We start from the raw sequence: 21,703 nt of genomic DNA, 5'->3' as shown, positions 1-21,703 counted from the left end.
CAATCTAATACATAGTCTACTTTCCTGAGATTAGTGTCATTTAATGATATTAAAAAATAGGTCACAAACTAGTATATCCTGGTATAAAAAAACTAATTTGTGCATGTCATTACAAAAGGAGGATATAAATTAAAGGGGTCATCTGCACACTGTCTCTAATAATCACACTGTCATATGTTTATTGAAATCTGATCCTCATTCCATCCTTTAAATAAATTACTTTGTTCACACAACTAAGACATTCATGTCATACTCATTCTTGCTCATCATATACATTTTTCTGTTAGAGATTTTAAGCCAAAAGGTCTTAGTTTTAATCTGTGGTAATTAGAATATACAGTAACATTCACTCAGAGATTTACTATGTTTCAAATGGGACTTTGCTCCTTTAATGTTTTGCAATAAACTAGCAATGTGGAATGCAATAGAATGTGGTCTGATAACACATCATTACATGTATTTCCTGTTCTGGCCACAGAAAGGATGTGGTATCTCTATATCCTTCCTTTCTTGACAGATCCTGGTTCAAGTGGGAGATGTTATTATAAGTGCTAAAAATCCATTACCAGTCAAAAAACCACTGAAATGCTGCAGCCAAAGTTTTGTGTCTTAACAACTAACTTTTTCATAAGTGTCATGTCTGTTCTCAGCTTGCATATTGATACAAAACATTCCATTGTATATGAGGATGTTATGTCTAATCGATCAAGAGCAACATACTTTGGATACAGTGTTGTTATACACACAGGAAAAGAGCACTGGTAAGTACAGCATTTTGTTTGTTTGTTTTATTTTCTATATTACTGAAACCATAAGTTATTTTAGGAGCAACACAACACATCAGACAAAGATGTAACAGGTAAGATTTCCTTTCTTGTTTCCCAAATTTTAACCTATTCAGATTTTATTACTTTAATAACAAGCCACACATTGTTTTAAGCATTTTTGCTGATGAAGTATTGTTGTGTTGACAGCAACAATTCCAAAAATTTCCTTTCTTATTATGTCATAGTATAAAATTAATTATAAAAGATTCTAACAACAGATATTCTCATGATTCTGTAATAAGACATACCTAAACTAGAAAAATTCATTGAGAGTTCCTAATAACCAGTATTCTGTCATTTTACAGATTTTGCTACAAAAAATACATCGTATTCATTAAAATATTTTATATTTTTCTCAAAGCTTTACGAATATTATATTAAAGTTCTTAATATGAACATTGAATATCAAAAGTTACATCAGTATTTCACTTTCTCTACACTAAACTCCACTTTGCTTTTCTTTTTAGCTAAAACTATTTATATTGTCCATATTCTAATAATAAACAAAATAAAATATAAATACATAAATGCTCACAAAATTATACTACTACTATAATCGTATGATGTAATGTGTAAACACGAACAACCATATTGCATTTATAAAGATGCACAGTTTATACATTATAATAGAAACAGATGTTTGACAGACTCCCAGAAATCATGTTAACTGAATAACGACAGTTAAATGAATTTTTGACTGCACTAAATTGACTACATATAGTTGCATATGTCTTGCCAATGTCTTACTCAAAAATAAAATCATAGCTATCCTGTCAGAATATTCTTCTTGTAACCAGAAAATCTTACTCACTCATTCTTACATTTTGCTTTATACATCCTGTCATTAATAAAACCCTTGGGGAATGTGAAATATTAACTAGAAGAAGCTGTCAATGAAGGGTTTTTCATTAGGCAACACTAACTTCCAGTTACATTATTACTATGTATATTGTCAGAAATGTAGCACCTTGAAAAAATAGCAGTTCGTGACCATACACTTCCCAAATGTTGTTTCAATCCAACATGTATTTGCAAGTGTTCATATTACTTTACACACAACACTGTCAGCTATCTATATACTTGTAAAGTTAAGGCCTTAATCTAGTCTTAACCTTACCAGTATAGAGGAAATTAGTGTTAAGCAGAATTTACAGCCTTTGAAAAAGTTGATATTGGTAAGTAGTTAAAATCATTTGGTTAGTTCAGCTGCTTAATGCTATCAAAAAGAGTATGCTTTGCTTCTCATGTATGTCAGATTGTTATTGTGACATTTTTACATTACTCAGAGAGCCAGTATAAGTATCTTCATTTTTGTGTGTATGAAGTATTATTTTTCTTAGTTCTTAGAAACTTTCCTGGTGGGAACACTCCAGTAATGAAGCCTCAGCACATTTATATTTCACATCTCAGTGAGGAATATGTGTGTGTGTGTGTGTGTGTGTGTGTGTGTGTGTGTGTGTGTGTGTAAGCAGCAATTAAAAAGTTTCCATTTGAGAGCATTGCTGCAGTGTATAGGCAACATAGTGCAACTCCAATGTGGGTATATAAGTGCCAACATGAAGGCAAGGAATTAGAATGGCATTTGTATCTTTCCAACACATGTTCAGTAAGTGTGGAGACATGAACTGTAGCAACTAACTGCATCCAAACAGGACCAACATGCTGTTATTGTTTTCTTGACTGCCAAAGGACAAACACCAGTAGGCACCCATCAGAGAATGAAAATTGTGTATGGGACAGCATATCTGTTGGAAACCACCATTGTGGAATGGTGCAACAAGGGGTGCTGCTGCTTCATAATAATGCTTGCCCCATTTCACAAAACTTGTAACACAGAAGTTACACCACTTCAAGTTGGAGACACAAGCACCCTTCCAAAAGTCATGATCTCTCCCCATGCAATTAACATGCCTTCAGTACATTAAAGAAGCCCTTGGTGGTTGATGATCCCTGTGAGACAAGGATGTACAGGAGGCAGTTACGGACTTCTTCATGTATCATGACACTATGTTTTGCCAAAGAGCTTCAACCTGGTGTATAGTGTATTGTGGATGTATTTTCCAATTGCTTGCCATGTAAGGTATGAATATGTGGTAAGATTACTGTTTCACTGTATGACAGCTACTGCACTTCTACTCTTTCTTTCTGATTGACTACAATACACTTGCAGTCACAGTGAAATTATTGTTCTACCTGAAAGACAGTCTCCATAACCTATTCCAAATCGTCTCAATGCTCACAGCTCACATGCATCCACAAACAAATTAAATTTGCACTTATCTTTCTTTTCGACATCCCTGGTTGTATCCATGAAGTCCTCTTCACTTTCATTCGTTCTGGTCTGTCATTATTGGTAGTACATTGTCACTGTTAATTTGGTTTCCTTTGTAAGGCAGCCCTTGGTGTTTTGCTCCATATGATTGAAAATTTATAAAAGTACATAAATTTAAAAAAAATAATAACAAAATAAAGCACTCTTTGCAATGGACAAAACTTCATTATTAGTCAATTATTCACAGATTATACCCACACTTGTAATCTACCCCTCCTTTCTAGTTGCAGCTATTGTCCATAATGAGCAAAGTAAGATTACAAAGTTTTGTAGTTTACTTTTCTTTTCTTGTGGAGCTTGCTCCAGTTCTTCTTGTCTAAGGGTCTGATTCTTGAAGCTGAAATTTTAGGTCCTCATGGTTGAATTGATCTAAATAATTATGAAGCTTGTCATTGCAGAATGTTTGTTTTTATGTTAATTTATTTTGCCATATTTTAGTACATCACACAGTCTTTTCATGCATTTTAACTTGTATTGTGGATGTATTTTTCAATTGCTTGCCATGTAAGGTATGAATATGTGGTAAGATTACTGTTTCACTGTATGACAGCTACTGCACTTCTACTCTTTCTTTCTGATTGACTACAATACACTTGCAGTCACAGTGAAATTATTGTTCTAACTGAAAGACAGTCTCCATAACCTATTCCAAATTTCTTTAATTATTTTCTGAGAGTCTGTCCTTGCAGAAAAGCTGCTAGGTTCTTTCCTAATGGTCTGCACTTGAACCTTCACACTGCAACCTGTCCATCCTTGAGACCAGAGTGACATTTGTTATTCTTCCACTGTACAGGATGTCTCTTCTGCTGTTCTCAGGTCTGTGGTCCAGATGCTTCAACTAAGTGGTACTTCACACTTGTGATGTGGTTCACCCGGTCCTGGATGCTGTTTTGTTATTCAAATATAGCCCAATGGGCACTTTGCTATGCTGAACACACATTTTCACAGTTTCCTTTCAAAGGCTTCTCTTTTTGGGAGATGTAACCAAATTGGGAAGTGTTAGATTGTGTGGAGATCAGTAAAGACTTCCAAGTCTCGTGAACTAGTGGAAATGAATCTGTTGCTGAACTGAAGTGCAATGTTTGGCCTTTCTTCAGAATGCTTTATGCCCTCTGACTAAACAAGATTTTCAAGTTCTTGGAACCTGAGGCAGGTGTTTGTGAATTACCATAGAGTAGACAGTCTTTAAAACTAGGAGGAGTAATGAGACAGGGAATTTCTACATTCTGCTGCAGAGTGTACAGTGTTTTGCTGTGATTGTTGAGATTCTGGGTCAAGCTTAAACTCCATCCCAGCCCAGCGCACAGTTTTAATCTGCCAGAAAGCTCTGAAACCACACACATTCTGCTGCAAAGTGATAGATTCATTCCAGAATCAGTCCTCAATATTTTGGCTAAATCTTTTCTCTGCAATAACCTTCTTTCCAGGAACAATATCCCAGCAAGTGAAGTTTATTGGAAAGTAGAAGAGCAGCCCTGGTGAAAGTACAACTGTAAATGTAGATTGTGAGTCATACAAGGGTAGTTTAGTCAGTAGGAATATTGTCCATTGAAGGTAAGGTTCTAGGTTCAGATCCTGGACTGGTACAAAGTTTTTATCTTCCAGGAAGGTTCAAATAAGAAAGATCCTTAATCAGCTCTTGGAGATTCACTCTCTCAGTTAGGCCATATAGCAGTAGATATACAAAGCAAATGATGATTTTATGGGACACATAAATAACCACAGAATTTGAATTTGCTTTTAAAAGGATAATGAGGGATGGAGTGGTATGTCCTACTGACTAACATGGCCACACCTCTTTTGGTCTCTCATTAGCATGATCATCCTTCTTGCAGGGTGTGTAAACTTAGCACAGAAAAAGAAGCATCTTTTAAATTAAATTCTTCTCAGTATCTGTCTGGTGGCCTTCCCTGTCCTAGGACTCTTAGCACCTCTACTTCAGATCTGAATTCCACTCAAGGATGTAAGACATTTGCTGGTGAGCATTTCCTTTCTACTAATCTTTTCACCTGGTTGAACTGCACTGGCTTTTAGATGAAATGGCAGAGGAGCATTTTGATTGATTCATATGTACATCAGTATCTGTTGAGTTGTTTTCACTGTTTGCAAGTGAAAACAGTAGATTTCAGAAGGTTGTCTTTATTTGTCTTTTCACATTTCCTGTTTCTTTCTCTCTTCTTCTGTAGAGTGTTTATGGAGTACAAGTGGATGTTGTGGTATGGGGCCCTGTGATGCTAAGCGATGCCTCATAGACTTTTGTCCACACTAACTTGTAACATTTGAGAGTAGATGTGGGTGGTTTAATACATTTTCCCTTTCATGTAAGTACAATGGAATAAAAGTAGTAAGTTCCAGAAGATATTAGGCCAATACCATGTAACACTACTTTTTGCCATGATAATGGTCTCTGTTTGGTGAGGAAGTGTGCCCACAAGTTGCTTCAGATATACAATGTCCAGCTGATGCCACTCATTGATGATTAGATCTCACAGGGCTACCAAATTGCAAGGTGAAATGCAGCAGTCAGCATCCTTGTTGATTGCTACGCTTCACTTGCAGTGAAGTGACTGACCATAGCCAAAAGTGCATTCAGCTCTTTAGGAACTGCAGCCAGCTCCTCCTGCATCTGTCCACAGTATGCACATATACTAACCATCCTAGCAAGACTAACTGAAGAAGTAAACTGTAAAAGCAGACAAAACCGTAGATATGCAACTCGCTACTCTCCTGATGTATCACAATGGATGCTGATGCATTGATGAGATGTGTAGCTTGTTCTTCAGTGAGCAGCTACTGTGCTGCAGACTGAATGAAATTACTCTTGCAAAAATGCAATGTTAAACCTCTTAAACAGAAGAAACATGCACAAAATTTAATAAATGCACTATGAGAAGAACACAGAATAGAAAATGCTTAACTTACCGCTCTGCAGTTGTAAATCAGCTGAGAGCTGGAGCCTGATTGGCCATGCGATTAACCATTCACAGCCAATCAACTGACGTGGGGTCTGATTATTGCGGAAACCTCAAACTTTCATGAGGAAATGAGGTGGTGCACCATCTTTCTGATAGTAAACCATTCCATCTCAGTCGTCTTCATTGATCTGTGGAATTAAAAAGTTTTTGGGCATATCCAGATACACAATACCAGTGTGAGTTTTCTCCATACAGAAGAAAGGATCACACACTTTCAATTTGCTAAGGGCACTAAACACACTAACTATGGGGTTGTCATAAACATATTCCACAGTTACACATGGATAATCATTGACCATTATTCTGCAATTGTGATTGTTCACAATAACACTGCCACAAAATGTTGTCTCATCACTGAAGATTATTGTGCTCATTGTCCTCTATCTGATGCAACATTTTGACAGAGAATTACCCAATAGCAACCATATCTACACCACTAACGTGCTGTGCTATTGTTAATCTGTAGGATTTCATGTGTAAATGTCTATGCAATACTCAAAAAACAGTTTTTTTGTTCAATGCCAGTCTCACAAGATGGGCATTGTGTCAATTTTTGTGGACTGTGGGCAATGCTTTCCCTAAGCTGTTGGACATAATCATCAGCATGAAGGTAACCTGGTGATTTATCATGTTGCAGTGAACATCTCAGCAAAGTTCTTGTGACAAGAGTAAATTGTAGTCATGTTCAGAAGTTCTTTAGCATATTCAGTGCAAAATTTATACTGAACAGTTGTTGCAGAGTTCATTTCATGAAACCATTACACATAATGAGCATGCTCCACACCACTGAAAATAGCCACTTTAACTGTACCCTCCTAGTGATGCAACATGTGAAGCAGACTTGACGTTGTTTGCCACAGAGTGACACATCTACCAGTTATGTAATTTATTGCAGTAAAGTTCTATATCATTCCAAAGTTGTGAAGTCCTTTCTGACTGACCTTGTATTTTGCAGATGAATCTGCTGATACTTTTATATGTATATTACCACCCTTGACACTGAGACTTTCCCAAATGATCTCACATGCAGCTTCAGTTTCTACTTTATTGGAATAGACATTCTTGTTTACTGTAATGAATACAAAAACCTCCAATTTCCATTAGCCTAACTATTGACATAGCTTTAGATTTACTCTTAAAACCTCACTCCTGTCGATTTTGAGTTTTAGCCAGCTTCAGTAACTATCAATTTTTTGCAAATCTTTTAAACCTTGATCACAAGGATTTTGACAGTCTCACTATGACTGTGATAGTCTCACCTTATTTGGATTCTGTACCACAATTAGTAAAAATATAGCTCTTGTAGGATCACTTTGATGTCCATCTGTCTATCTGTTAAAAGCTCTTTTTCTCAGAAATGGCTATAGGTCCCATGTTGAAATTTATGTGTCATACTAAGGTCTATCATCTGTTGGTGGTGTAAAAACTTCAAACTTCTGTGTCAATGCTATCAAAAGACATGGGCCTTTATGTCGCAAATTTTAGTACTCACAGACTCACTCATCAAAACATATAGGGTGCTTCCTGTTAACCTAAAATCATGCATTTGGTAAGAAGCAATGTTTCACAGTAAAAGTAAAGGAAAAAATTTAAAAAAAAAAACAGTTAATTAGTTAATAAATCACTTAAGCAAAATATTTTTTGTGCTATTTGCTGTCCATCTGTCTGTCTGTCCCTCTTTTAAGATCTCTTTTTCTCAGGCATGGGAAGAGGTTCCAAATAGAAATTTTTGTCAAATACTAAGATTGATGGTCGCTTGGCAATGTCAAAAATTTGAGCTTCTAAGTCAGTGTCATCAAAAGATACAGCTGTGTGTTAAGACCTGTTTTTCTTAAGAATGGATAGCTGTATCAAGTTGAAATTTATGTGAAATACTTAGGTGTATCTTCTGTTGCTAGTGTAAAAACATAAGTTTCTAAGTCAACATAATCATAAGATGCAGCCATTTATCCCATATTTTAATACTCACAAACTCACTCATCGAAAGGTTCTGACTAACTATGTGTATACATGTTAGGCCTGGTGGTCTTGTGGTAAAGCTCGTTCATGGAAACTGCATCATCACTCTGACTATGGATTTTTCGTCTTTTTGTTAACCTAGTCTTTACCTCTTATGTGAGGAATCATAAGAAATGACACACGGTTCAGATTAAAAGTTAAACTGTAGGTGCCCTTTCCCTGGTTGGATAACTGAGGTAGGTTAGGGACACACAGTTTGTCAAAGTGTTGCCCAGTTAAAAGACATGTTATTATTATTATTATTACATTTGTACAAATCCATCAGAGTTTGAGTCCTACATTCATTTGTTCCCCCATAAATTTTTTCGGAGGAATTGGGAGGGGGGGGGAGGAGGGGTGTTGTTTTCTAGTACTCTGAGGTCTCTTGGATTGGATAGAGAGTCATCTAATCCAATAAACCCTAGTGTGCACCCCACACATATTAAGTTACCTGGGTAGCAATCAGACTGATATGTAGTGTCATGCCTGAGACATTCAGGGGATAGTACAGTTCTCAACCCCATGACATATGTCTAGGAACTAACATCCTAGCTTGTTGAAGACCTCTGTCTTGTCTCTGCTTCGTGCCCTCTACTATTTGACTTGGGGTCATTACATCAATTGTTTGATAATGCTGTAGATCTTCAGATTAGTTAAAATTCTGTGTGAAAGGCTGCCATTCTCAACATTATCTCTCAATCCCTGAAATTATCCAAATATTACCTGTGAGCTCAGATGAGAGACATGATTGGTGTGCCACAGTCCACAACTCATCATCCAGTGTTTCCTCAGTGACTGCCAAGAAGAGCCTCATTATCATGTTCACTGGGGACCAGAGATGTACACACTGAGGGAGCAAGATCATTCCTACCCATTACTGCTTTTTCCAAACAGGAATGCTTTTATGCGTTACATACAAATTGCTAAACATTAACAATTTCTTATCCATTTGCATTTGCTTTCTCCTGACACCAAACACAGCAGTCTTCCTAAAAGTGAGGGGTCTTGGAATGCTAGTAATTCCTGTTGGTCAATTCCAGAAATATTTCTAATATCCTTTATTTGTCATATAAGACCATTTTTGTGCTTGTTGAATCACCCCCTAACAGAAGAAGGCATGACAGGCATGACTTAGTGGTGTGTTACTCAATTTGTTTCTGATGTGATGTAATGAACAGATTGAATATGATAGTATTGTGCATTACTTTCAGTGAGCAACACAGCAGAGACTGACCAATAAGGAAACCAAATAGTTTTAAGTAGTTAACTCTTTGTGTTTGGTAATAAATCTATAAAATATAATGTTTTGTTTTAATTTTATTTCTCTGTACAATATTTACCACAAAAGGCATTACACGTGACCATTACTCATGCAGAGTAGCATCTCACCACTGAAATGTAATACTGGTTCACAATGCCAAATTAAGGGCAAATATAAAGCATCCGTGAACAGAGACATATGGCAAAGTTTAAGTAATTGGTGGGTAATCAGACCTTTGATTGTTTAGTTAGTTCATTGGCTAGTTAGTTATGCACTCCATGGATTGTTTTGCATGATAAAGCATAACGATGTGGAATGAGTCTGCCTTTTACACATTACAGTAATAGAAATTCTTCTACAGAATAGATGGACCTATCAAGAGAAACTTTCTCAGTCAGTTTTCAAATTTTACTTAGCGTTCTGTCATGGTGTTGCTGTGCTCTTCAGTCCAGAGACTGGTTTGATGCAGCTCTCCATGCTACTCTATCCTGTACAAGCTTCTTCATGTCCCAGTACCTACTGCAACCTACATCCTTCTGAATCTGTTTAGTGTATTCATCTCTTGGTCTCCCTCTATGATTTTTACCCTCCACACTGCCCTCCAATACTACATTGGTGATCCCTTGATGCCTCAGAACATGTCCTACCTACTGATCCCTTCTTCTTGTCAAGTTGCGCCACAAACTCCTCTTCTCCCCAATACTATTCAATACCTCCTCATTAGTTATGTGATCTACCCATCTAATCTTCAGCATTTTTATGTAGCACCACATTTCAAAAGCTTCTATTCTCTTCTTGTCCAAACTATATATCATTAACATTTCACTTCCATACATGGCTACACTCCATACAAATACTTTCAGAAACTACTTCCTGAAACTTACATCTGTACTTCATGTTAATAAATTTCTCTTCTTCAGAAACGCTTTCCTTGCCATTGCCAGTCTACATTTTGTATCCTCTACTTCGACCATTATCAGTTATTTTTCTTCCCAAATAGCAAAACTCCTTTACTACTTTAAGTGTCTCATTTCCTAATGTAATTCCCTCAGCATCACCTGACTTAAATCAACTACATTCCATTATCCTCATTTTGCTTTTGTTGATGTTCATCTCCGTTCCTCCTTTCAAGACACTGTCCATTCCATTCAAGTGCTCTTCCAAGTCCTTTGCTGTCGCTGACAGAATTACAATGCCATCGGTCAACCTCAAAGTTTTTATTTCTTCTCCATGGATTTTAATACCTACTCCGAATTTTTCTTTTGTTTCCTTTATCGCTTGCTCGATATACAGATTGAATAACATCGGGGATAGGCTGCAACCCTGTCTCACTCCCTTCCCAACCACTGCTTCCCTTTCATGCCCCGCAACTCTTATAACTGCCATTTCTGTACAAAATGTAAACAGCTTTTTGCTCCCTGTATTTTACCCCTGCCACCTTTAGAATTTGAAAGAGAGTATTCCAGTCAACATTGTCAAAAGCTTACTCTAAGTCTACAAATGCTAGAAACATAGGTTTGCCTTTCCTTAATCTATCTCCTAACATAAGTTGTAGGGTCAGTATTGCCTCACGTGTTCCAACATTTCAACAGAATCCAAAATGATCTTCCACAAGGTCAGCTTCTACCAGTTTTTCCATTCGTCTGTAAAGAATTCATGTTAGTATTTAGCAGCTGTGACTTATTAAACTGATAGTTTGGTAATTTTCACATCTGTCAACGCCTGCTTTCTTTGGGGTTGGAATTATTATATTCTTCTTGAAGTTTGAGGGAATTTTGCCTGTCTTATGTATCTTCCTCACCAGAGGGTAGAGTTTTGTCAGGCTGGCTCTCCCAAGGCTATCAGTAGTTATAATGGAATGTTGTCTACTCCCGGGCCTTGTTTTAACTTTGATTTTTCAGTGCCCTGTCAAACTCTTCACACAGTATCATATCTCCCATTTGGTCTTCATCTACATTCTCTTCCATTTCCATAATATTGTCCTCAAGTACATTACCCATGATTAGACCCCCAATATACTGCTTCCATCTCTCTGTTTTCACTTCTTCACTTAGAACTGTGTTTCCATCTGAGCACTTGATATTCATACAAGTGGATCTCTTTTCTTCAAAGGTCTCTTTAATTTTCCTGTAGGCAGTATCTATCTTACCCCTGGTGATACAAGCTTCTACGTCCTTACATTTGTCCTCTAGCCATCCCTGCTTAGCCGTTTTGCACTTCCTGTCAATCTCATCTTTTAGATGTTTGTATTCCTTTTTGCTTGCTTCATTAACTGCATTTTTATATTTTCTTCTTTCATCAATTCTGTCATAAGTGATTCTGTCTTAAGTGATCTAAAATTGTTGTTGCTCAACTGTGCACCCCTTTTTTGTGCCAAAGACAACCTTAACATGGAGTAATGAGTATCATTTTCCCCTTCTGGTACTGTGATTATGTACATCAATATTCCTTTTGAGCTGTAGTGGATTATTTACAACAAACATCACAAGGAAATAAATATGCTATGAACCAGGATTCAGAATGCCCAGTTCCTTGAACAGATGCATGCAAGATGATCATGAATGAGCACCACACATTATTCTTACAGCTTGTTTCTGCACAAAGATGAGTTACCCCAGAAAATTATTTTGTGTTACTTTATTGAATGAAAATATGCAAACTATTTCAATGCATTGATTTGTTGAACATGGAATGAGCTGGTTGACATTCATAAGCAGCTGGAATCCACCCTGACTGCTGTCATATGATCAGCAGCTGTTGCAAATCAATATGTTGAAAGAGCTCCATTGAATACAGGATGAGTTGGTTGCTATTCATAAGCAGATGGAAATTGCCCTGGTACTGTCAAATGATGGGCAGCTGCTGTGAACTGATGTACTTGGAAGAGCTTCCAAGAGTCATGTACTGCTGGTATCTATACCAAAGGTACCTCATGCACTGCCCTCTCCTGGTGAATCCTGTCTCCTCTATAGAAAGTACAGGAGATTAAATTAGACTCAATTTTCTTTCCATAGCCCCAAGAAATGAGATGATTCTCATTGGTGTGGAACATTTCAGAAAGAATAACATAAAAAACATAAAACATTTGAATATACACTCCTGGAAATTGAAATAAGAACACCGTGAATTCATTGTCCCAGGAAGGGGAAACTTTATTGACACATTCCTGGGGTCAGATACATCACATGATCACACTGACAGAACCACAGGCACATAGACACAGGCACAGAACATGCACAATGTCGGCACTAGTACAGTGTATATCCACCTCTCGCAGCAATGCAGGCTGCTATTCTCCCATGGAGACGATCGTAGAGATGCTGGATGTAGTCCTGTGGAACGGCTTGCCATGCCATTTCCACCTGGCGCCTAAGTTGGACCAGCGTTCGTGCTGGACGTGCAGACCGCGTGAGACGACGCTTCATCCAGTCCCAAACATGCTCAATGGGGGACAGATCCGGAGATCTTGCTGGCCAGGGTAGTTGACTTACACCTTCTAGAGCACGTTGGGTGGCACGGGATACATGCGGACGTGCATTGTCCTGTTGGAACAGCAAGTTCCCTTGCTGGTCTAGGAATGGTAGAACGATGGGTTCGATGACGGTTTGGATGTACCGTGCACTATTCAGTGTCCCCTCGATGATCACCAGTGGTGTACGGCCAGTGTAGGAGATCGCTCCCCACACCATGATGCCGGGTGTTGGCCCTGTTTGCCTTGGTCGTATGCAGTCCTGATTGTGGTGCTCACGTGCACGGTGCCAAACACGCATACAACCATCATTGGCACCAAGGCAGAAGCGACTCTCATCGCTGAAGACAACACGTCTCCATTCGTTCCTCAATTCACACCTGTCACGACACCACTGGAGGCGGGCTGCACGATGTTGGGGCGTGAGCGGAAGACGGCCTAACGGTGTGTGGGACCGTAGCCCAGCTTCATGGAGACGGTTGCGAATGGTCCTCGCCGATACCCCAGGAGCAACAGTGTCCCTAATTTGCTGGGAAGTGGCGGTGCGCTCCCCTACGGCACTGTGTAGGATCCTACGGTCTTGGCGTGCATCCGTGCGTCGCTGCGGTCCGGTCCCAGGTCGACGGGCATGTGCACCTTCCGCCGACCACTGGCGACAACATCGATGTACTGTGGAGACCTCACGCCCCACGTGTTGAGCAATTCGGCGGTACGTCCACCCGGCCTCCTGCATCCCCACTATACGCCCTCGCTCAAAGTCCGTCAACTGCACATACGGTTCACGTCCACGCTGTCGCGGCATGCTACCAGTGTTAAAGACTGCGATGGAGCTCCGTATGCCATGGGAAACTGGCTGACACTGATGGCGGTGGTGCACAAATGCTGCGCAGCTAGCGCCATTCGACGGCCAACACCGTGGTTCCTGGTGTGTCCGCTGTGCCGTGTGTGTGATCATTGCTTGTACAGCCCTCTCGCAGTGTCCGGAGCAAGTATGGTGGGTCTGACACACCGGTGTCAATGTGTTCTTTTTTCCATTTCCAGGAGTGTAATACCTACTACCCTGATCATTTCTCAGGAGATTGTCAAAGTAGGTGAATACAATACAGTAAACAGAAATAGTTAATATTTACAGAATTGATACTCCGTCTGAATGAAACATTGTTACACACTATTAATAAATTTATCATACACAGAATAACTGATCCTGACTGCTCTGACCAAGTGCTGTCAAAACTGGAATCTAACAGACAGTTTTACTTAAGCTGGCCTAATAGTGTCTGTTAAGACACTCATCTAGAGAGTAGAAGGAGTTGCCTATCAAAAGGTCTTTCAAAATCTGTTTAAATTGTGCTTTAATTGAAACCAAGTTTTTAATGGTTGTTGGCAATTTATTAAAAATGTGTGTTCCTGAATATTAGACCACTTTTTGGACCAAGGTAAGTGATTTTAGGTCTTTATGTAGATTGATGTTATTCCTAGTATTGATACTATGTATTGAGCTATTGGTTGGAAACAGAGATATGTTACTTGTAACAAATTTCACTAAGGAATAAATATACTGAGAAGCAGTGGTTTGAATACAAAGGTTCTTGTTTCTACATGTTGTTGTTGTTGTTGTCTTCAGTCCTGAGACTGGTTTGATGCAGCTCTCCATGCTACTCTATCCTGTGCAAGCTTCTTCATCTCCCAGTACCTACTGCAACCTACATCCTTCAGAATCTGCTTAGTGTATTCATCTCTTGGTCTCTCCCTACGATTTTTACCCTCCACGCTGCCCTCCAATACTAAATTCACGATCCCTTGATGCCTCAGAACATGTCCTACCAACTGATCCCTTCTTCTGGTCAAGTTGTGCCACAAACTTCTCTTCTCCCCAATCCTATTCAATACTTCCTCATTAGTTATGTGATCTACCCATCAAATCTTCAGCATTCTTCTGTAGCACCACATTTCAAAAGCTTCTATACTCTTCTTGCCCAAACTAGTTATCGTCCATGTTTCACTTCCATATATGGCTACACTCCATACAAATACTTTCAGAAACGACTTCCTGACACTTAAATCTATACTCGATGTTAACAAATTCCTCTTCTTGAGAAACGCTTTCCTTGCCTTTGCCAGTCTACATTTTATATCCTCTCTACTTCGACCATCATCGGTTATTTTACTCCCTAAATAGCAAAACTCCTTTACTACTTTAAGTGTCTCATTTCCTAATCTAATACCCTCAACATCACCCGACTTAATTCGACTACATTCCATTATCCTCGTTTTGCTTTTGTTGATGTTCATCTTATATCCTCCTTTCAAGACACTGTCCATTCCGTTCAACTGCTCTTCCAAGTCCTTTGCTGACTCTGACAGAATTACAATGTCATCGGCGAACCTCAAAGTTTTTATTTCTTGTCCATGGATTTTAATACCTACTCCGAATTTTTCTTTTGTCTCCTTCACTGCTTGCTCAATATACAGATTGAATAACAGTGGGGAGAGGCTACAACCCTGTCTTACTCCCTTCCCAATCACTGCTTCCCTTTCATGTCCCTCAACTCTTATAACTGCCATCTGGTTTCTATACAAATTGTAAATAGCCTTTCGCTCCCTGTATTTTAGCCCTCCCACCTTCAGAATTTGAAAGACAGTATTCCAGTCAACATTGTCAAAAGCTTTCTCTAAGTCTACAAATGCTAGAAACGTAGGTTTGCCTTTCCTTAATCTTTCTTCTAAGATAAGTCGTAAGGTCAGTATTGCCTCACATGTTCCAGTATTTCTACGGAATCCAAACTGATCTTCCCCGAGGTCGGCTCCTACTAGTTTTTCCATTCATCTGTAAAGAATTCGTGTTAGTATTTAGCAGCCGTGACTTATTAAACTGATTGATTGGTAATTTTCACATCTGTCCACACCTGCTTTCTTTGGGATTGGAATTATTATATTCTTCTTGAAGTCTGAGGGTATTTCGCTTGTCTCATACATCTTGCTCACCAGATGGTAGAGTTTAGTCAGGACTGGCTCTCCCAAGGCCGTCAATAGTTCCAATGGAATGTTGTCTACTCCGGGGACCTTGTTTCGACTCAGCTCTTTCAGTGCTCTGTCAAACTCTTCACGCAGTATCATATCTCCCATTTCATCTTCATCTACATCCTCTTCCATTTCCATAATATTGTCCTCAAGAACATCGCCTCTGTATAGACCCTCTATATACTCCTTCCATCTTTCTGCTTTCCCTTCTTTGCTTAGAACTGGGTTTCCATCTGATCTCTTGATGTTCATACAAGTGGTTCTCTTATCTCCAAAGGTCTCTTTAATTTTCCTGTAGGCAGTATCTATCTTACCCCTAGTGAGATAAGCCTCTACATCCTTACATTTGTACTCTAGCCATGCCTGCTTAGCCATTTTGCACTTCCTGTCAATCTCATTTTTGAGATGTTTGTATTCCTTTTTGCCTGCTTCACTTACTGCATTTTTATAATTTCTCCTTTCATCAATTAAATTCAATATTTCTTCTGTTACCCAAGGATTTCTACTAGCCCTCTTCTTTTTACCTACTTGATCCTCTGCTGCCTTCACTACTTCATCCCTGTATTTCTTTCCCCCATTCCTGTCAATTGTTCCCTTATGCTCTCCCTGAAACCCCGTACAACCTCTGGTTCTTTCAGTTTATCCAGGTCCCATCTCCTTAAATTCCTACCTTTTTGCAGTTTCTTCTGTTTTAATCTACAGGTCATAACCAATAGATTGTGGTCAGAGTCAACATCTGCCCCTGGAAATGTCTTACAATTTAAAACCTGGTTCCTAAATCTCTGTCTTACCATTATATAATCTATCTGATAGTTTTTAGTATCTCCAGGGTTCTTCCATGTATACAACCTTCTATCATGATTCTTAAACCAAGTGTTAGCTATGATTAAGTTGTGCTCTGTGCAAAATTGTACCAGGCAGCTTCCTCTTTCATTTCTTAGCCCCAATCCATATTCACCTACTATGTTTCCTTCTCTCCCTTTTCCTACACTCGAATTCCAGTCACCCATGACTATTAAATTTTCGTCTCCCTTCACTATCTGAATAATTTCTTTTATTTCATCATACATTTCTTCAATTTCTTCATCATCTGCAGAGCTAGTTGGCATATAAACTTGTACTACTGTAGTAGGTGTGGGCTTCTTATCTACCTTGGCCACAATAATGCGTTCACTATGCTGTTTGTAGTAGCTTACCCGCATTCCTATTTTCCTATTCATTATTAAACCTACTCCTGCATTACCCCTATTTGACTTTGTGTTTATAACCCTGTAGTCACCTGACCAGAAGTCTTGTTCCTCCTGCCACCGAACTTCACTAATTCCCACTATATCTAAGTTTAACCTATCCATTTCCCTTTTTTAATTTTCTAACCTACCTGCCCGATTAAGGGATCTGACATTCCACGCTCCGATCCGTAGAACGCCCGTTTTCTTTCTCCTGATAATGACATCCTCTTGAGTAGTTCCCACCCGGAGATCCGAATGGGGGACTAATTTACCTCCGGAATATTTTACCCAAGAGGACACCATCATCATTTAATCATACAGTAAAGCTGCATGCCCTCGGGAAAAATTACGGCTGTAGTTTCCCCTTGCTTTCAGCCGTTCGCAGTACCAGCACAGCAAGGCCGTTTTGGTTATTGTTACAAGGCCAGATCAGTCAATCATCCAGACTGTTGCCCTTGCAACTACTGAAAAGGCTGCTGTCCCTCTTCAGGAACCACACATTTGTCTGGCCTCTCAACAGATACCCCTCCGTTGTGGTTGTACCTACGGTACGGCTACCTGTATCGCTGAGGCACGCAAGCCTCCCCACCAACGGCAAGGTCCATGGTTCATGATGTTCTTGAATTTACACCGCAAATGATTCTTATTACACTCTTTTGCATGCTGAAAACTTCTGTTCAGTTTGATGAGTTACCCCAGAATATGATTCCATATCACATAATAGAATGAAATTAAGTGAAGTATGCAGGTCTTTTACATTTATATCTTCTACAGCTGACATCTTTGTCACTGCAAATACAGACTTATTCAGGCACTTAAGCAACTCTGTGGTATGGCCTTCCCAACTGAATTTATTATAGAGTTGTAATTGTAGAAATTTAACACTGTCAACCTCTTCGATCTGCACGTCTTCATATGTTATACATATGCTGGAAGCAAACCTCTTACAGGTTCTGAACTGCATATAGTGTGTCTTTTCAAAGTTTACTGACAGTGAATTAGCTTTAAACCATTTTTAATGTCAGTGAAAATTTGATTATCAGCTATTTCTAAATCTGTACTTGACTTGCTACTTATTCGAATGTTTGTATCATCTGCAAATGAAACAAACTTAGCATCTGGCAATGTAACAGATGAGACATCATTAATGCTCACAAAAGCAATGGATCCAAGATGGAACTTTGAGGAACACCATATGTAATTAATTCCCAATCAGATGAAGACTGACTGATTACTGCACAGATATTTGACAATGACACCCTTTGTTTCACTTTAGTTGCATAAGACACAAACCATTTCATAGCATTGCCAGTGACAATAATATTCTAATTTACTTAAGAGGCTGCTGTGATGCACACAGTCAAAGACTTTTGACAAGTCACAGTAAATGCCTGTAGCCTCTAATTTATTAATGAATGAATGAAGTACATTCACACTGTAAGTGTAAATAGCTGTCTCTGTATCAGAACCCTTAAGAAGTCCAAAAGGTGACTTAGTCAATATATTATTTGCAATCAGATGCTTAAGGACATGCTTGAACACAACATTTGCAGATATTTCGAGAAAGTTGTGAAACTGGTTGATAGTTTGAAGGTATCTCTTTACCTCTCTTCTGGTAAAGAGGCTTAACTTCAGCATATTTTAGACAGTTTCTGTCATTACTTGTCCTCTTGACTGTGAATGGCATTTCAATGGTAGATCCAGGTGTCCTGTGCAGTAATGAAGGGAATGAGGGAGGACTAAGGTTGCGATACCAATCCCCTTAACCATCAAGTTAGAGGTGCTGCCTTTCACTGAACCTGAAACTGAGCCAGTAGAACTCACTTCAGCTGTTTTGGGGAAACATGTTTTGTCCAGTGACAAGAGGAAGCAAATGCAAAAGGGTAGAGGTCTACTGCTCATCACCAGTTCAAACATATGGCAGATAATGACACCACTTATGGAAGTGGCAGCAAGGGACAGGAAAGGATACGAGGTAGCCTCAATGTGTATGCATGGGGGCTTCACTGAACATTTTGAAGAAGCTATTCCAGCAGCCATTGAGGTAACAGGGTGCAAGCAACTGCAGAATGTGGCACATGCTGGAACAAATTATGCCTGTTGTCTGGACTTTGAGGTCAAACTCGGGTCATTTCAGCAACTGTCAGAGGTGGCTGAGGAGATCTGCCTTGGACAAGAAGTTCCAATGAAGCCCAAAACTTACAGCATTATCCCCAGAACTGATCATGGCCTTTTGGTTCTGAGTTGAATGGAATGACTGAACCAGAGACTTCAAAATTTCTGTGACAAGTTAGGATCTGATTTCCTCGACTTATGCAATAGGGATGAGAATTGTAGGGTGACCCTAAATGGGTCAGAGGTGCACTACATACCAGAGGGTACTACCCAGGTAGCTGACAGTATATGGCATGCCCACAAGGGTTTTTTAAATGAGGCAAATCTCGATCCAGTCCAAATAATGATACCTGTATAAAACTAGAAGTATAAGTATAAGACAAAAAGTAAGGCCTTCAGTTGGTGAAAGTATTAAAATCATAGTGGTTAACTGTCAAAGCATTCACAACAAAGTGCCAGAGTCTGACGTGCTCTTGAAAAGCAGTGAATCTCACACAGCACTTGGTACATAAAGCTGATTGAGACCTCAAATTGATAGCAGTGAGATTTTTTGGGAAAACTTCAGTGTACATGAAAACAATAGCCAAATGGTAATTGGAGGAGGTGAATTTGTCACAGGAGACAAGAAATTCAAATCCACTGAGGTAGAAATTGAATCTCCATGTGAGATTGTTTAGGCAAGACTCAGTATCAGGGGTGAGCATAAAATGATAATTGTATCCTTCTATCACCCACCAGACCCATATCCTGCTGTAAGTGAACACTGTATTGAAAACCTCAGGTCACTTTTACAGAAGTTCCCACTCATACTGTAATCACTGGTGGAGATTTCAATCATCCAACAGTCATTTGGAAAAAATTAATTTTGTTAGTGGTGGGCATGATAAGATAGCCTGTGAAACATTAGTAAATGCCTTCTATTAAAACTACCTACAACAGTTGGCATGAAAATCCACTCATGATGGATATAGAGAGTGGTTTATTGATAGTCACCAGGCCAAACATCTCACAAAATAAGTATCATACAAAAAAACTACAAATAACGAAACTCATGTAACTTGAAGGGTGAAACTAGATGGCGCTGTGGTTGGCTCGCTAGATGGTGCTGCCATAGGTCAAACGGATATCAACAGCATTTTTTTTAAATAGGAACTTCCATTTTTTTATTACGTATTTATGTAGTACATCTGGTTTCTGTACAAATTGTAAATTGCCTTTTGCTCCCTGTAATTTACCCCTGCCACATTTAGAATTTGAAAGAGAGTATTCCAGTCAACATTGTCAAAAGCTTTCTCTAAGTCTACAAATGCTACAAATGTAGGTTTGCCTTTTTAATCTATCTTCTAAGATAAGTCATAGGGTCAGTATTGCCTCATATGTACCAATATTTCTACAGAATCCGAACTGATCTTCCCTGAGGTCAGCTTTTACAAGTTTTTCCATTCGTCTGTAAAGAATTCTCATCTGTCAGCACCTGATTTCCTTAGGATTGGAATTATTATATTCTTCTTGTAGTCTGAGGGTATTTCGCCTGTCTCATACATCTTGCTCACCAGATGGTAGAGTTTTGTCAGGAGCGGCTGTCTCAAGGCTGTCAGTAGTTCTAATGGAATGTTGTCAACTCCCGGGGCCTTGTTTCGACTCAGGTCTTTCAGTGCTCTATCAAACTTTTCATGCAGTTTCATATCTCCCATTTCATCTTGATCTACATCCTCTTCCATTTCCATAAAATTGTCCTCAAGTACATTGCACTTGTATAGACCCTCTATATACTCCTTCCACCTTTCTGCTTTCCCTTCTTTGCTTCGACCTGGGTTTCCATCTGAGCTGATGACATTCATACAAGTGGTTATCTTTTCTCCAAAGGTCTCTTTAATTTTCCTGTAGGCAGTATCTATCTTCCCCCTAGTGAAATAAGCCTCTACATCCCTACATTTGTCCTCTAGCCATTCCTGCTTAGCCATTTTACACTTCCTGTTGATCTCATTTTTGAGATGTTTGTATTCCTTTTTGCGTGCTTCATTTACTGCAATTTTATATTTTCTCCTTTCATCAATTAAATTCAATATTTCTTCTGTTACCCAAAGATTTCTACTAGCCCTCGTCTTTTTACCTCCTTGATCCTCTGCTGCCTTCACTGCTTCATCCTTCAAAGCTAACCATTCTTCTTTTACTGTATTTCTTTCCCCCATTCCTGTCAATTGTTCCCTTATGCTCTCCCTGAAACCCTGTACAGCCTCTGGTTTATCCAGGTCCCAACTCCTTAAATTCCCACATTTTTGCAGTTTCTTCAGTTTTAATTTACAGTTCATAACCAATAGATTGTGGTCAGAGTCCACATCTGCCCCTGGAATTGTCTTACAATTTAAAATCTGGTTCCTAAATCTCTGTCTTACCATTATGTAATCTGTCTGATACCTTCTAGTATCTCCAGGCTTGTTCAACTATGATTAAGCCGTGCTCTGTGCAGAATTCT

The 21,703-nt window shown here is 39.0% G+C and overlaps 1 protein-coding gene across 1 annotated transcript in view; it reads left to right on the top strand.

Annotated features, from left to right (window-relative positions):
• Positions 1-523: 523 nt before the first annotated feature.
• LOC126188103 (integrin alpha-4-like) overlaps positions 524-21,703 on the top strand; it is a 506,794-nt gene continuing 485,614 nt past the window's right edge. Inside the window, exon 1 of the mRNA XM_049929569.1 lies at positions 524-761. Within this exon, the coding sequence (XP_049785526.1) occupies positions 586-761 (176 nt within the window). The 5' untranslated portion in view covers positions 524-585. The remainder of the gene's footprint in view (positions 762-21,703) is intronic.

Source organism: Schistocerca cancellata, chromosome 5, assembly GCF_023864275.1.
Source record: "Schistocerca cancellata isolate TAMUIC-IGC-003103 chromosome 5, iqSchCanc2.1, whole genome shotgun sequence".
NCBI classification, from domain to species: domain Eukaryota; kingdom Metazoa; phylum Arthropoda; class Insecta; order Orthoptera; family Acrididae; genus Schistocerca; species Schistocerca cancellata.
Note: the sequence above shows the minus strand (reverse complement) of the source record. Positions and strands in the feature narration are given on the sequence as shown.